Genomic DNA, 17,071 nt, shown 5'->3' on the forward strand with positions numbered 1-17,071 from the left:
GTGTGTGTGTGTGGAGGGGGCTGGATGATCACTATGTCACTTCCTTCCTTTACCTCTATCTGGGCATGTAACAGCAGGATAAAGGAAGGAAAGCATGTCAAATGATTGAGAAAAGGAAAAGAAAGTGAGAGAAGGAGCGAGCTCTTTCACTTGGACGAGCAGTGTGGGTTTCCAACAAAGCCATGCTTATTACCCAGCCCTTCCCAAGAAGTAAAATTAATCTGTACGGGGAAGTAAAACTGACCTCTGATGAGCCATGACCAAGACACTGTTACAGTCAGACATGGGTAACTATCTCCTCAGTGCCATCGGCTGTCTCTGCCTTCTTCATACTGGTAAGTAACACGTTTTTGTTCATGTAGATCTGAAATCTCACTAAAATCTATATAATCAGAATCAGAATCAGAATTCTGATTCTACAGGCAGAAATTAAAAATCTATATAATAAATCTCCCCCATACATTATGTTGTATTTGAGGAACTTGGTTGGCTAAGACTGGACAGGCGTATGCCTTAGAATAAACATTTGTTTCATCAGCTCTAGTGAAGGTAACGATAAAGACCTTTTAAAGATCTTTTAAAATAAGTTCTAACATATTGTCTTTTGTAATGTAGCTGCCCTATGAATGTGACGAAATAACAAAACAACCCAAATTATTAAGCAATCTTTGCGTGCCTGTGTGGTGTGTGTTATATGACATAGAATAAGTGTATAGTTATCTTTATCAGTCAAATACTCAGCCTCTTAATGGTAACATACGGTCTTGCTATGGTAATTTGAAAAAGATTAAAGAGATGACAAAGATTTCATCAACATGTTGCATAATTAAAACAGTAACAGTCACTAATGTGCGAAATGACAACATACTGTTTCTTGCTGCAATCTGATGAGTTAAAGAGAGACTTCCCTTTTTCAGGTGTCCGTGCTGAGCAATGCGTCCAGGCTATTCTGGGCCGATCTGAAACCTTTCATGTACCAGCAGGGAGCAGTCTGTCTCTGTTTCGCGTGGTCGAGCACTGTGGAGCCTCTTGGATGGGGCACTGGAAGTGGACAAATTCACCGACTGCTATGTCCCAGCATGTAAACGAAAGTGTGAGGCACCGTTTTAACAATGTGACACTCTCACCCAATAAAACAAAACAAATTTTGGATCTCCTGAGCGTCACCCAATCAGACGCAGGTTCTTACGCATACAGCGTTGTTTGGGAAAATGGTATAACTGAACAGGGGCATGTCATGCATGTGAACATCACTGCAGGTATGTATTATTGCCAAATGTGTGTCATTGTTCTTTGTCATGTATGTGTCTGTATTTGCAGTCCTAAATTAGTTATTCTGACAAAAGCGAAAAAAGAGCAGAACTATATAAAAGAAATACATCAAAATATCAAAAAAATTCAAATAGAAAAGTCTAATTGCATTGCTTGTGTGCATTGTTCTGTCCTCCCCTAGCTGTCCCCTCTCAGAGGAGTGTGTTGCACAGGGTTTTGGTCTGTGCCGGCGCTTCTCTTTGTCTTCCCATCATTCTGGGATTGGCTCGTTTTCTGAGTTCAGAAGTCAAGCCCCAGCCACTTCCCAGAACGCTGTCCACACATGCAGCTGCGTACGGAGACCAACCACACCCGGCTCCACAGCCCCCACCTCGGTGCCCGATACCCCAGAAACGTAGCTCTTCCTCTCACAAAGCCAAAGGTATCTTGTGTTCTTACTGTGTACCTTATAACACTGATAGAAAGTTACTTTAGCATTGTGCATTCACTGTTTTTTATGTTATTTTTTGCATTTTACAGCTCCCCCCAAGCCCCAGCAGAACAAAGAGGTGGGTGTATGTCCTGTTTCTCGACTGAATGCCCTTTGCAGTGCCCTCAACATAGTTTGTTTCCTCTGACTGGCCTTGAATAGTCCATAAATTTTACCTTGTATGCATTTCACTAACTTTTTTTTTCCATTTGCAATGTTACAGGTGGTGTATGCAGTAGTTTCCCAGGGTGCACCGAGACAACAGGAACCCACCAGAGAGCCTGCCCAGTCCACTGTGTACTCGTCACTCAGATTTTCCTGAGGTGGAGGTGGAAAGTTGTCTGACCTGGATCAATTCTATATTACTTTTTATAAAAAGGTTCTGCAGGATCCATGACGTCTTAAAACATCAGACGTGGACTTACAGGACCTGGGGGTTTCTCACTAACTGCAGGACGGCATCTTTGAGGCATTCAGAGAAATATTTCCCTACTGCGTCATTCTCAAGCTCAAGATTTCACCTGCGTATTGTGGTAAATCATTAAAGCAAAGGACAAAATAAGATACAACAGGATCCAGCAGAGTAATGCTGGTCTATCAGGTCTAAGGACTCTCCTGAGACCGTGACTGTTTTAATTATGAAGGAGAGACAAGTGCCAAAAATCCATTAAACGAACATAGCAAAACAGACAGCAAGTGAAGCAGATAATGAGAAAATATTGCAGCATGCATCTATCAGCTGAAGCACCCTGAGGTGCTGCAGAGAAAAAGACATGACTCTGTGCTCTAATTTCACTCATATCAACACTTCTATTGTTTTGACTGTGGACAAGAGAAACATTAAATGCAGTTTAAAGGTAAAGCAGTTTCTAAAATGTGAAACAAACTTTGTCTGCAATGTCTGTCTGATGTGTCGGTGTAAATAGAACAATAAAATATGACCACAGTAACAGTATGAACCCTTGTATTGTGCTCCAAGTGTTGCATGTGAGATTTTAAAAAAGAGATAACACATAAATGACACAAAATACAACATTTTATTTTAGAATAAATTCTCAATGGCACGTTACATAACCAAATATACATATACATGTTTAGACATCTTTTAAATTAATATATTTCCTTTAATCATTTTACCTTATTATTTAGCGTACTCTGCAGTTACATTTTTACATGACATCAATGCAAAAGAAGTTATCATTTTAATAAATTAAGCATATTAACAGAGAAAAGGCTGCAGGGCGTTTAGGCGATACCTGCTACAAACTAAACGACATCTGAACTTCTCGCATCTGTATGATTTCTGTCCCTGCTTCCCTTACTCGAGGTAATCACCGGTGTACACTAACTGAACTGAACACACATCTGGTTCTAGTCCAGTTATATCAGAGGCGTACTTCTCAAGAAATTCAACAGATTCCTGGCAAGTTAAAAAGTCACCTATTCACCTATGATCTGGGTGAGCTGACCATTTTAAACCCTGTGGGATTTGAGTTCTATTTGACACAACTACACACACTATTAAGCCGTCCTGTCAGCAGGAACAGGAATGGTTTTCTACACAGTAAGAGTACATAGACATTCTTCCAAAGACCTACCAGCTTGGTTGTTTGGTCACATACCGTAGGAAAACACATATGTGTGTCTTTCAAGCTTTTTCTTTATTAGCACGCTCCAACTTTGCTCTGCTAACTCTAGTTTGTGCAGGCTAATGCTATGGTATAGTTGTGTACTAGAGTAGACCTATTGTCCTGTTGTGCTTGTAAGCAACTGGCTTTGCAATTTACTTAGAAGGTAGTAACAACTAACAAAGCGTGAAATCAAAAAATACAAAAAAGCTCCAAGTTCACATTCAAAGTGTTTTTGCCAAAGGTGGTTCAAAGGTTCATTTAACCTGAATTCTCTTTTTCAAGTCATCTTCATCAGCTCACATGCTGGGGAACTTTAAACCCTGGAGACTTTCCTGGTTGAAAGTTCCGCCGAACATAAACGCAGATACACCAAGCTAGCAAATTGGACGTATCAGAAGGTGAAATGTTTTCAGTAAGTGCAACGTCTATTTTCAGCAAATGTGGGTGTTGATTGGCTACCCACAACTGTGCTGTAACCAGATCCAGAAGATTCTTGTCCTCTCACATAGTGAGAGAGACAGAAGGAGACAGACAGAGAGAGAGAGAGAGAGAAAGTGAGTGAGAGCATCAGTGGTGAACAGGGCGTTTGATAGATTGTAAGGCGCAGCTTTGGCTAAAATAAGCTTATGGCAAAATGTGTTGGCAGTGTCTCCTACTGTGCCCTATATGAGCTGAATTCCACTAACCAAGCACTTGAGTTCAGGGATTTGAAGTTACCCTTGCAGACACAGAAATGCTGTGATGGGTGTTGTTTATAGTGCAGCAGACACAATGCAGTATCTAGCAAAGTTACAAAAGCCTCTCCAAAATGAAACATGTTCCCTAGAATAGCATTTTTATATGCAAAGAACAAGCTCAGATCCTAACAGTGGAGTATTGAGACTCCCAGTGTTGTCACCTCCAAAACATTGCTACTGTAAGTTAACATTGTTTCTGTGCATGTGTGTGTCTGCATACTCTCTTTAAGCCAAAGAGGAACTGTTCCCAGACGTACCATTCAAGGGCAAAGGCAAAAGGGAACATGACGATTCTTAAAGACATCTTTTTCCACTGAGCACTCTGCAGTTGACTACATAAAAATAACAGTTCAGCCATAGTCTCATGTTACCATACTTCTAGATCACCGTGGCTCTCTATTAAACAAGACGTTTGACGAAAAGCTGAGGCAGAGTGGCGCTTGGCCTACACTCACAGTATTACAGCCATGCTAGGACTTCCATGTGATGTGAACAATTAACAGCTGAGATGCAGCAACTTGTAACATTGGCAAAGTATGGACTCGTTTATGTAGCTAAAGGTTGGTTACAAAGAAAGCCAACATGTCAGCTGCTTCTCCGCACTATACACTCACAGTATTGTCAGTTGGTTTATAGTGTGTGGGGACTCTGGTGCAGTTGGTAATCTTGTCAGATTATCCGTGGTTTAAGGAAGCGGTTCTACAATGAGTTTGTGGTTGATGTTGGGATTTAGTTTTTTTTTTTTTTTGCAGCTCCGTCAGCCCGTGCAGTCCCTTTGTTGTGCAATTCTGTTATTTCCATTCCACAAAGCTACTCGGACTGAAAGAGAGAAAAGTGAACAGAGAGGCCAGTTAGAGGTGGGCGTTTGCTGAAAGCATGCATCTTTCAATCTGGGGCTATTACCCAGCACCAGCTCTGCTGTTTCAATGACATTACAGTGATCCAGAGATAATGACATGTCCAGGAGATGGACAGTGAGTATCAAAAACACACTATTGCTTAAGGCCTGTTGAAATCATGATGTTAACTCACATGTCATGTTCTGCTTATAACCTTGAAATGTTTTAATATGTTTGATGTGCAATTTTTTTATCAGCACTTTGTGACAAGAATGTTTCTTGTCACAAAGTGCTTTACAAGAATACTGATTAACCAGACAGGCATTACAAGACTTACAGCAGTCGATGAATGGCTCATTTTGTCAAAGCGGAACTTCAAGTTTGACCTCGGTGACGTCTTACTTTTACCATCTGCTGAATATGAAATGAAAGGAAGAAAATGCTAAACAAAGTAAACCAAAATCTGTCATCTCTAGAATGTAATTCTGTTCAAATGTTGACCATAGGATCTGAATACTCTCAGTGTGTCTGTATTTAAATCTGTAGGTTTACCTGTTGGACTGCGGCACATGATGACAGGGGTACCTGATCCCTGGCTGTCGACACTAAGGGCAGGACTGAAGGCAGAGGAGGATGCTATAGAGGGATGGCTGGCCTGGGGACAGTGAGAGCAGAAGGAAATTTAACATGGAGGAAGATGAAAGAAACTGAAGAGCCTCAATGAATAAAGGAAGTGGTGTTGAACATTCCTGTCAGCAAAGTTAGAGGCACTGAATTTTCAGCACATGAAGTACAGCTGGATGTTGAGGGGACAGGATGCTTTGCAGGGAAGAGCCTTCATTATATAGTTTATCTGCTCATTTGTGTTCTTTCAACATATTGTTTCTGTTTTACGGAAGATTATGTGCTTGTTGGTTTTACACTTTTGTACATATTGAACAAACAAGATATTACCTATTAATTAGTGAGTTTCAGAGGTAGGCAGCTAAACTGCTCCAGATGGTAGCTTCCTAAATATCACACGAACATGAGAGCGATATCAATCTTCTCTAAATCATGGCTAAAAAGTAATTTTTCAGAAATGTATCATTTTAAACCAATCCAAATTGAATGAGGAGAGGCAAAGAAAGGCATGAAATGATCCATCTTTTCTCTTGTGACAATCACTGGTGTACTTTACTGCTACATAATGCATCCAAGCACTACTTTAACTATTTTAACTGGCCTTCAATAATCAACATGACAATTTTAACACCACACTGTGCACATTGATTCTCATCCAGTTAAATGGTGAGAATAAAACAACACTGACAGGCAGTGTCATCTGACATAAAGCAAGTGAGAGAAGCTGTAATCATTATAATCAATGTGCTGACAGTCAACACTCTCTATTAGACAATGCTTAGCAATTACAGACTCTCTCATCCATGAAAACATTTGAAACTACCCACAACCTCACACTTCTTTAAGAATGTGTTTCCAGTTCTGCTCTCAGATAAAGTGGGGCAGATTTTATACACATTTTCTTCTCATTGAGTGTAAGAGCACTCACTGTCTCCAGTTCTTCCAGAGCTTCTGTTTCCCCTGTGGTGCTGCTGAAGCTGCTGGTGCTGGATGAAGAACGGGAGATGTTCGGTCTGCCGCTGCTGCACTCTTTCAGCTTGATAAACGGCCTGTTAAGCAAAACAGAGGGGAACAGAGATAAAGAGTTAAAAATCACATGTCAACCCACTTTAGTCAGTTTGCACTTAGCCATTTCCCTCTACAGAAATTAGACTTCATCTTACCTCTCTTTGTTGGGGCAGATTTCAGGTGAGCTCGGATTGGATGATGTCTCTGACCTCACTTCCTGGGACAGTGAGCAGGTCTCTGCAGGCTTTTGGTCGCTGCAGACAAAAAAAAACCCAAAACACATTAATGACATCACCAACATGACGACTTCCTGGACTCCCACAACCTGTATCAAAGCACAGACAATGTTGGTGTCTGTGGTGTTGTAACATAATCATGATCAATGATAGTGATCGGGAAAGGCAGCGACATGTGAAACAGCGAGTCTTAACCACCTACCTGCGTGTGTGTTTGTCCGATGGGGTGTCTGTGCTGGAGTGGAGACGAGGGAAGAGCCCTGAGCGCCGTTTCACTGGGCTCTTCAGAGGAGACTTGGCTGACAACACAGGAGGCTGAAGATCATAGATTACAGAATTAGGCTCCTATTTTTAAAATGTGACAAGACCTTCATAACTAATTAAATAATTGTCACCTAAAAATTGCATAATTTACTGGTTAGCATTGTCTTTCTGCATACTGTACATGACATAAAAGGACAACACATGTAATTTGACTTTTTTCTCATTAGTAGTATTGTACTTTGAGTTAAAACATGTGTCCTAGACTGACATACAGTGCATGGCATGATGATATTCAGTGTAATACAGATTTAAGTTGGTATACTTTCACTGTTCCCTTCATTATACCCTTTAACTCACAGTGAAGGTGCTCTTCGTGCATTCGCTGGTGCTTTGCGGCAGTCCTCCTCCACTCACGCTCGCCGGGACCCCACCTCCTACCCCGGGGCTCCTGTGACGGTGGGACCCCACCATGGTCTCCATGGAGTGGCTCCTGACACGCATGGCTCTCTGGAGGACGGAGAGGAAACAAGAAAATGAGTGGATGAGGAGAGAGGAGGAACACAGAGGAAAGGGACAGAAGGTTAGTTGGTGACAGGGAAAGTGTTCATGGGAGGACAGGGGGGTGGAGAGTGAAATGGAGGTACTGAACAAAAGTGAGGTTTTATCATTTTAAAAGCATAATTAATTTTAATGTATGAATTAATATTTAGGCTCATAGATGTTATTGCACTATATAACCACCAGAGGACGCAGTTCTCCAAGAAGAAGCCAATGGAGTTGGAGTAGATAATCGAACATGTGTTGTACTTATCCTTATTATTGTAGCTTTATATTCATTTAGCCCATTGATAACATGATTCACTGCAATTTGTCTAGTCCACAATCCATTCCAGTCATTAAAATTGAAATAAAAAATAAGAATATAACATGTTGTGTCGTTCTTAATTCTTAATCTACTGCAGATACAGCATGAAGTGCTTATTTTATTTGAAAGTATAAACACAAACAACATCATATAAAAGAATGTTTATTTTAATTATGTGGTGATCCTCTGTTGGATTTACAGTAATGCAGACAGGTAATACACAGTGACTGCCAGGACAGCAATGAGAACAGCACCCCCTGGTACTGACTGCAGAAAGTGCAAAGTAGCTGTCCATAATGCCTGTGAAGAGTAAGAGAGCCAAATTGTCCCATTAGTCACACATTCATCTCACACACACAGACGGAAATACACATTTTAATGGTCCTATTAACATCACTTAGCCTTTAGTTGTGGGAAAAAGAGTGTTAAGAGTCAGCGAGTGATGAGAGTCAGATGGCAAATGAGAGAAAAAGAGAAAGATAGAGACCGTTTCTTGTTTTACAAATTCATAAGCACCACAGTGTTTGTAGTCATTTTCACACACACACCAAATGCATATGCCTACACGCTCACACACCCACACACATAAGGTGAAAATCTTCGAGCATCCAGAAAAGCAGCAGCAGCAACAATGCAACCCGTGGTTTAGCACCTGAAGTCATCTTACAGACCTGTGACATTTAGTTGACCTACAGCAAGAAAACCTCACACTCTTGTGCTGTAACGACGGTGATTCAATAAATGTCACAGAGCTGAGAGAAGATTACATGGTGTCACCTATGCTTTTGTCCATGTTTATGTTCACCTTAAAGGACTCTAACAGACCCCCGTGTCCCCCGTTCTCCAGCTTGTCCTCCTCCCCGGCCTGGCCCAGACCCAGCGCGGCCTGGCTCTGTCTGTGCAGCTCGTCATGGAGGTTGTCGAGCAGTGCGGCTCGTGTCCTCCCCTGGAATCAATTCACACACACAAAACTCATGTAGGCAAGCACCAGGACGGTGATTAAGCTGTGCGGTGATTGAAGGCATGCTGGGGTGTTTTGAGTGCCGTTGTGTGAACGTGTGTCACCTCTAGTTTGGCGAATTTGTCAGATTTGTAGCAAGCGTTTTCGGCATTGATCAGCTTTGTCAGCAGGAAGTCTCGAAATTCAGGACCCTGGAGAGAGAGAGAGTGACAGAGAGAAGGAGAGAGAGAAAGAGAGAGAGAGAGAGAGGACATATATTTAGACAATGAACCACAAGGGTGGGAGGCAACAATGAGTAAAGGAAAAGGTGACCTTTATCAGCACCATACAGATACAGTGTTGAAACACACTATGATGATGACACAATGCAGTTTCCCCATTGTGAAAATGATCTAAAATAAAGAAAGTAATTTAGGCTAATGTCAAAATACAAGATAAAGAGAAGAGTAACAGATATTTAATGTGGGCCCAAACTTCAAACTGTTTAACCTTTTTTAAATAAGAACATTTTGAAAACTCACAAGAAATACTCAGATCCCATACTGAGGAAGTGATGCAACAATGTAAAAATACTCTTTAATACTCATTAATCAATAATACTTAATAATACTCCAAGTAAAAGTCCTGCATTCAGCTACTAGTACATACAAAAATATTGAATATGTTTTAAAATTTGTAATTATCAACTATCTATCAACATTTTGCCATTTACAAGCAAACTGATTAGGTGTGTATTGATACTGTATGTTAGGTTAGTTCAGCTTTTCTTGAACACAGAAAAGTATCCTCTTTAGCCAAACGCACATTTTCCCTTCTGTGTGATTGGCTGTTGTTGGATTAATTCAAAGTTTTGCCATTGTCAGAACACTTTTTAATCCAGCTAAAGGGCTAAAGTCCATGTGAAGCCATTGGTGTTATTTGGTGTCATTTTTTGAATTTGTCGAGTCAAGGTGAACATTTCAATCAGATATATTTCTGTCGCTCACCTTTCTGAAGACAGCTGGGTTCGGGAGAGGGGGTCCAAAAGGAGGCACATCCTCCCTGGCTGTAACAGACACCTGTTGACATAAAACAAATAATAGTCACACTTTATTAGCGTGTATTTCAGGAGGGTTCTGGTTTCAAGCTGGGAGGACGAGACAAAGTGTGAAGAAACACATCCCCATCGAGTGATGAGTGATTCATCAATAACTTTGTTGTGCCCAGCTGAGAAGGACCACTGGCACCTTCAAAAACTATATACAGCTTGTGTGATTTACTCATTTAAGGGGTCTGCTTTATACCTTGTATGTTGTGTGCTCTGTACAGGGGTTCTCAACCTGCACCAGGACGTAAGCATGAAGGAAGTTGGAGGCGATCATGTCAGGAACAAACGGTGTGGCCTCTTCTTGGAAGACTGTGGCCACGATGTCATTTCCTATGTGCCTTTTCCTCTGGAGCTAAAGAAACGGAGAGGAAAAGACTTGGTTGGTCAACAGAATAAATTTTTTTTTTTAAAAACAGTACTATTTATAAGTCTTCTAGGACACGTTGACTGCATTGCAAAAGGGATTTATTGGTTTCTAAGGAGGTTATTTGCAGCTTCAAATCAAATCACTGTTTGATTTAGCCACACCTTACATAACAGCAATTTAGCCAGGAGAACAAGTTAATGTATTGTCAATAGCCAGACCGGAGCAGTTTAATATTGATATATTTGAGCCAAAGGATCCTGGCTTTGCAGCTAAATCCATAGTGCCTTCAGTACAACAATAATAAAGTCAGTATTAAAGTATTTTACCTGCTGGACGTCTCCCTCAGTGAAGGGAAGTTTAGTTGACACATGGAACATAATCTCTCTCTGTCTGAAGACAGTGTAGACAGATTCAGACCCTGTCTGTCCATGGGACACATCCAGGCCACCGCGGAACCTGTCACATTATCAAAGCACATGTGTCATGCTCTCCGTGTGGCGACCAACCTTCAGTAAGAAGATAAGATTTTATTCCATCTATTTTTAATGTCAGTTTCGTTTTAGGCTTAACTAGCTCCAGTGCCACCCGAAAGTTTGCTGTAATAATGTGTCAGCTACAGTTCAAGGCCACCCTAACAGTAAAAGTAACAAGTGTAACACAATTGAAAAAGCCTGCAAGACAATAAACACAGTGTACAAAGCTCTGATTACCTGTCCATGTGGCACTTTCTTTTTCAGATTTGTTTCACTAAGCAGTTTATCCTGCTTGCACGCTGAGGCCAAAACAGCAGGACAAATTGCTCCAAGGTTACAGTAATTAAAGGCTGCTATTTTCCTTTATTGCCAAGCACTTTCATGGCAACCTTTTTGTGCGTGGACCTTTTTCTCTGGTCTCTGTTTAGTTTTATGTTTCTGAATATTGCCCTCATTTTTTTGTTCAGTTTCATTGCACTTTACTCTGCTTCTTTTCTCTTATTTAGTTGCACTCTACTCCTGCTCTTACCCTTTAAAGTCCTGGAGTTCAATGTTGTCGCCCAGGATACTGAGAAATTCCTTGAAAGCTGGTGTCTCCTCATTGTTCCCAAACAGCTCTTCCTCTGATGTCTGAGAGGAAGAGACACAAAAATGGTAGAGGACAGAAACAGGGTGAAAGATAAAAGAGATTTAAAAAAAGAGGTCAGATGGTCTATGTGAGATAACACACCAGCCATGTTTCCATCCAAATGTATGTAATGTTAACCACATTTTGAGTAAATTGGCAAAAGAAAATGGAAACAAATTCTTGTTTCTATCCACTAGTGCTATGCAATTATTAGGAGCTGATTCAGTGAGATAAGCAGTAGGTGGAGCCAATTCTCCAGTTGGAAAATCCAGAAGAGGGCACAACAAGATGACGTGATTAATATACAATGGAGAAAACACAATGGAAATTAGACATTTCAGTTTGTTTTATATTTTAATGTGAGGGGGGTCACATCAGATCTGTGTGGAGCGATCATGGATGTATCATACAGCCACAGGAGCGATGAGTAGACTGTTGTAGCAGAAACAGCTCATCAGTCCTGTGAGTTAAATGTTCGCTACGTCAGAACTTATTTGAAGAAAGTGTCTTCATCTCCTCCACTCTCAATGAAATTGAGTACTTTTTTAAGTTTTGCCATTTCCATCATCCTTTTCTAATGTGATACTTCAACATGTACATAAAAATACATTGATGGAAACATGACTACTAACAAGAAAAACATAAAGGTGATCACTCACCTGTCCAAACTTCTGGTAGACAACTCCAAATTTGAAAGTGTTGTTCACCTCATGTTCATCATAAGCCACTATCAACTGGGATCCCTGTACATACACAAAGACAACAATTTCTTACTTACTCCCTGTGGTTACTTATCTGACTGTTAAACACTTTCTTCTCGCTGTGGTAGGGAGCAAAACATGTTTTCCTGTTCTCCATCATATCTCCAGGGCAGGTTTATTGGACCCTTCTTACATAAGGCTGACATGTAACATACTGTCACGGCCCCTCAGCGAGGGCAATGAGCTTGTCGCTGCTTCTTACAGACTGAGACACAGATGGGTTTTATTTCCTTTCCCGAGGCACAGGCTGAAAGCATGCTCCATCACACTCCTCCACAGGGCTCATGGGAGGAGAAGCAGATCAATCGTATCCACTTTAGGAAGTTGTCGCCCGCTCTTAATATCATCAATCATTTTTGAATAATGTACCTGTTAAACATGGCAGGTGTTACTGAGGTGGGGGGCTTAGGAGGGTAAAATGTGATTAGATGTATGTTTCTGGTTAAGCGTTGGGTGAAACAGGGTTGATGACGGTGAAAAGTTGATGAAGGTGTTGGTGTAGGGACAGGTGGGCGATGCTGGCAAACATAATTAAAGGAAACACTGCATCAGTTGATGGTTAAAAAAAATGTCTCAGGCCTTAAGTAAAGGGCATGAAATATTTATGGAGGTGCAGAATATGAAAAGTTGCAGATGAAATTTATTAAAGTTGAGGCAGATATTACTGAATGTAGCATTAGCACTTTGAACTCTAGTGCCCCTTTGTCTCTCAGCAGACGCAGACAGAGACGGGGAAGGGTAACTCATGTCAGTTTGAATGAATACATTTATAACTGGCTATATATGAACAGACATGTTATTAATGAGGTCACAGTGTGGGAGTTTAGAATAAACTCACCCGAGGGTATAGGACCGGGTTGAACTTCAGCCCTGTGGCATCATCACACAGAAGCTGAAAGAGAAAAAATGGACTTAGTATATTTGACTGATACCATACAGTATGAGAGATATCTCATTATATATACTGGAAAATATGCCCACTGGAAGATCCAAAAATGATTTTAATGCCACTGAGTTCATGCACAAAAGCTCATTTGCAAATTAATACAAAATCTGTATAAATGTATTCAGAAGTTAAAAATTCCTTGCCATCTAAAAATCCTAATAATGTGCTTGGTGTACATGCTTGGTTTATCATCACATTTGCTTAGAGAATGTAATACCTTTCTATCCCTGACTGGATCACTGAATCACATGTCAGAGTAAAAAAATCATCAAATGCAAAAGCGACTCATGGATGATAATTATTGTTGGAAGCGTAAAGATAAAGCAAGCTGGTACTTTTCTTCATTTAATGTGGGAAAGCAAGCAATCAAAAGTGTGCTGGTTGAGTGGTTGCTTAAACCATCGCCAGAATCTTCACAGCTGTGTTTATTACGTGACAGGTCTCTCCTACCACTGAGTATATCCAAAGAAGAATTTGGACTTGGCAGGCCTTTTTGGCACCCAACATACTGATCTCTGCCATTGAAGGAGTCAGTCAAAGCCTGATTTTGTTGAATGCTTTTGTGTTGCATTATGGTTTTTTTATGTTTTGGAAAAGTTAAGGTTCTGTTGTGAGAGGATATAAAGTATGGAATCAGTTGAAAAAAATATATTTCCCCCTCAAGCCTTTCTGTTAAGAGTGAGCCAGTCTCCATACATCAAATCCTGCACTTATTGCTATGTGTACATGGAGAATGTAGGACATTCATGGAAAATTTTTAAACCTTGAGTACTTGTAAACTGTCTCTTACCTTGGCAATCTGGGGTACACTGGGCAGCTGGTTGATGCCTGCTAAAGAGATCCTGTCATGGACTGTTTTGATCCTTGACCTGCAACAGAACAAGGGTGATAAGGTAGATTTCTTAACTTTAGATGTTTTAGGTAAGACCTGGTTTGTATGCTTTTCATGCTTCTTAGATGAAATTAGAGAAAAGCTATGGTCATGATGAGTTTAGTCTCAGAAACAAATGTATCAATAATGGCGGCGATATTATGGGCATTATCACTGTCAGCTGTCAAAAGCCAGAGTAGCCATCACATGGCTACAGTCCCCTCTGCAGCCCCCACAATTTCTAATCAAAGACATAGCATTAATTCATTGTTTTTCTCGCCTGTTAATGAAAATGTCACCAACTGTGACAATGGCAAGAAAGCTGTCCAATACATCACCACAAATCTGCTCAGATGTAATCATGACAAAGAACATAAAGAGCTGCAACAGAAAAGAAAGGAGGAAGGAGGAGTGAAACCCAAACCAATTTGTCGTTGGTCCATCACTTTGGTCCAGACTGAAAATTCTAAACAGCTACAAAATGTATTGTCATGTAATTTTGTGCAGACATTTATGGTCCCCAGACGATGATTCCTCCTGACTTTGGTGATCACCTGAGTTTTCCTCTAGTGTCACCATGAAGTTCACAGTGATACACCACTGCTAAATGGATTGCCATAAAATTTGGTAAAGACTTATACGTCCCCCTCAGGATGATTTGTTAATATTCTGATGATCGTGTGACTTTTTTTCTATCGCCACTTCCACGTCAAAAGTTAAATTTGTCTGGCTGTAGACTCTCAGTCCTGTAAGCCCTCCGTACCTTGGTATGGGATTAAAAACTGTGATTTTTGGTATGGCCCATCACTAACAAGAACAAGAAGAAAACCAGCAGACCAGGAGAATAGACACGTTTAAGACAGACTTTAATAGCCTGGACCCAAGAGAAACATGGATTATACCAAAAAAGAGTAAAACTCTACATTAAGGATGTAGGGTAGATATGTTATCGTGTAAGTTATACTTTACAGTTTGACACATGAAACACATCAAATGGCAGTGCATTCAGTTCTGTCATTGTACCTGAGCATGATGCGTAGGTACTCCTGTCCCTCAGTCTCCTCGTGTTTCAAAGACATGATGAGGTGGCCTATGCTGCTGCCCGTGCAGTAGTAGTTCATGTGTTCCTGGACACATGAGTGTAGAAAAAAGGATGTGTGTGTGCGAGAGAGAGAGAGAGATTTGTGTTCAAACACAATAATGGACCCTTGCTAAATGCATGGTGAATCTGACATGAATATACACACACAAACACACTAACCTTGCCAAGGAAGTGTTTGCGGTAGGCACGGGCTGTGCTGTTGCACTCCAGGCGGTAGCTGTGCCCCCCACCAGGGCTCATGCCCTCTCCTCCTTCCTCCTCCTCACAGAAACTGGACTCTGAGGAGGAGGGGGTCCCTGCTGGTGCCTCCACATCCTCAATCCAGTAACCCCCGAACTGTGGCAGGATTACCTGGGGGTAGGGACCACCTTTCTCAAGGACCTTGGACAGAAAGGCAGCAGAGAGGAAGGGAGGTAGATAAATATGTATGTAATGTAATACTATGCAAAGTTTCATTAACCTAAGGCCAAGTTGTTAAGCACATAATAATAAAAAATGTGAAGTACTTCAACTTTAAATGTATTATCTATTGTAGGAAACACTCTTAGCTAGTGATTCCACATGAGAAGGACATAAAAGTGTGTTAAGAGTGTTTAATATGAGTGAGAAATGACTCACATCTTCTATCCGTGGGTAGGGGATATAGTCATCCTGTAAAACAGAGGACATACACTACTAAAAAGGCACATTTTAACAAAAGTGAACTTTCACTGACTTTCACCACAATGATATGGTTGCAAGCAAAGCCACAGGTACAGAAAGGTAACACAGTTTCATGCCAAATGGACTCTCGGGCAATGATGCAACAGCCTGAAATGCACAGTCATCAAGGAGGGCGTGTCAGCCCTTTATGATGTCAGAACTGTTTTGATTCAGTAGCCCCGGGGGTTAAAAGCTGCTATGAGCTTGTAGGCGTTTGGCAGTCTGCTAGCGTAGCACAGCTCCAGTGTATGACCTCTAAATACTGCTGAGGCCCGTCTGCAGCACCAAGAGTGCAGCGCTACGGACAGCTAGTCATTTATATTCTGCAGCAGCAGGAGCCAGGATACTGGCAGTCCAGAGAGGATCAATTGACAGTTGGAGTCCATTCAACTTATAATCAATCAGATCAAGAGGTTATTGATTTTGCATTTCAAAAGCCATATAGAAAAATTTGAAAGCGTTCACAGATGAGACAAGAACGAGCACAGAACAAATCAGGATGTACGATGAAGCAGTGATGGAGAAAAACATGCAGAGAAGTGGAGGGCATAATAACACAAACTAATGAGATTTATACAGGTGTATGTCTGGTGTCTGGCCACACCTTCCATCTTTTGGTCTCTTCAGCTTTAGGAACCTTAAGTATCCGTATGCAGCATGGAACGGAAAAGTACAATGGTCAAAAAGCAAGTTCCGTTCATTTTTGTGCATTTAAACAACTGTCCTGGAACATAGCATTCTTGTCGTCAGACCTAATTTTCTCTGTTGGCAGATGACAACTGAATGAGTCATACATGCAAATGCACTTTCCTACACACACACGCAGGTAATACAGACACTTAGTCATCCTCTCTCTCTGAATGCAGCTTGCAGACATGCTCAGTGTTCCTTTCCTCATTTGTTATAGCCTATTTTTGGGGCACAGCAGCACTGAGACGCAGGCCGAGGCCTTTTCAGTCTGCAATGTTTTGTATATATATGCAGATATGAAAAGCAAATCTGGTAAACACAAAGTAAATTGGCCAATTATGGTACAGGCCCAGTGGAACAGCTCATCTACATGACTGAGCAAAGACGTGAGGAAATGAACGCATGTGTGGCAGTTCAGAGTGCTGAACATACACACTACTACCATCACTTCTGATGCTACCAATCATACCAAGAATCAGACACCATTCATTTGAACAGTACAAGCACAGACTCATGGACCAAACACACACACACACAC

The 17,071-nt window shown here is 41.1% G+C and overlaps 2 protein-coding genes across 8 annotated transcripts in view; one reads left to right on the forward strand and one right to left on the reverse strand.

The window, feature by feature from the left end:
* The first annotated feature begins 6 nt into the window (after window positions 1–6).
* On the forward strand, window positions 7–2,690 carry si:dkey-52l18.4. Its single transcript, XM_035679922.1, has 5 exons — window positions 7–335; window positions 918–1,259; window positions 1,454–1,693; window positions 1,792–1,820; window positions 1,965–2,690. Exons 1-5 carry the CDS (start codon window positions 257–259, stop codon window positions 2,061–2,063), a joined length of 789 nt encoding a protein of 262 aa, XP_035535815.1. The 5' UTR covers window positions 7–256; the 3' UTR covers window positions 2,064–2,690.
* Window positions 2,691–2,759: 69 nt separating this feature from the next.
* Window positions 2,760–17,071, reverse strand: part of rap1gap2a (RAP1 GTPase activating protein 2a) — a 72,628-nt gene continuing 58,316 nt past the window's right edge. For 2 of the 7 annotated variants that reach the window (XM_035679918.1, XM_035679914.1), the window contains 20 exons: window positions 16,448–16,480; window positions 15,760–15,792; window positions 15,301–15,522; window positions 15,063–15,166; window positions 13,959–14,037; window positions 13,061–13,114; window positions 12,121–12,204; window positions 11,363–11,463; window positions 10,687–10,816; window positions 10,190–10,345; window positions 9,893–9,964; window positions 9,011–9,097; window positions 8,751–8,891; window positions 7,438–7,587; window positions 7,019–7,161; window positions 6,736–6,834; window positions 6,501–6,621; window positions 5,501–5,603; window positions 5,286–5,362; window positions 2,760–4,928 (listed from right to left, as the gene is read on the reverse strand). In XM_035679918.1, coding sequence (XP_035535811.1) covers window positions 4,920–4,928; window positions 5,286–5,362; window positions 5,501–5,603; window positions 6,501–6,621; window positions 6,736–6,834; window positions 7,019–7,161; window positions 7,438–7,587; window positions 8,751–8,891; window positions 9,011–9,097; window positions 9,893–9,964; window positions 10,190–10,345; window positions 10,687–10,816; window positions 11,363–11,463; window positions 12,121–12,204; window positions 13,061–13,114; window positions 13,959–14,037; window positions 15,063–15,166; window positions 15,301–15,522; window positions 15,760–15,792; window positions 16,448–16,480 — 1,998 coding nt within the window. In that variant the 3' untranslated portion in view covers window positions 2,760–4,919. The remainder of the gene's footprint in view (window positions 4,929–5,285; window positions 5,363–5,500; window positions 5,604–6,500; window positions 6,622–6,735; window positions 6,835–7,018; window positions 7,162–7,437; window positions 7,588–8,750; window positions 8,892–9,010; window positions 9,098–9,892; window positions 9,965–10,189; window positions 10,346–10,686; window positions 10,817–11,362; window positions 11,464–12,120; window positions 12,205–13,060; window positions 13,115–13,958; window positions 14,038–15,062; window positions 15,167–15,300; window positions 15,523–15,759; window positions 15,793–16,447; window positions 16,481–17,071) is intronic. The other 5 variants (XM_035679916.1, XM_035679915.1, XM_035679920.1 and 2 more) reach the window with 5 other exon arrangements.

Source organism: Morone saxatilis, unplaced genomic scaffold (genome assembly GCF_004916995.1).
Source record: "Morone saxatilis isolate NCDOM2014 unplaced genomic scaffold, NCSU_SB_2.0 Contig8, whole genome shotgun sequence".
Classification (NCBI taxonomy): domain Eukaryota; kingdom Metazoa; phylum Chordata; class Actinopteri; family Moronidae; genus Morone; species Morone saxatilis.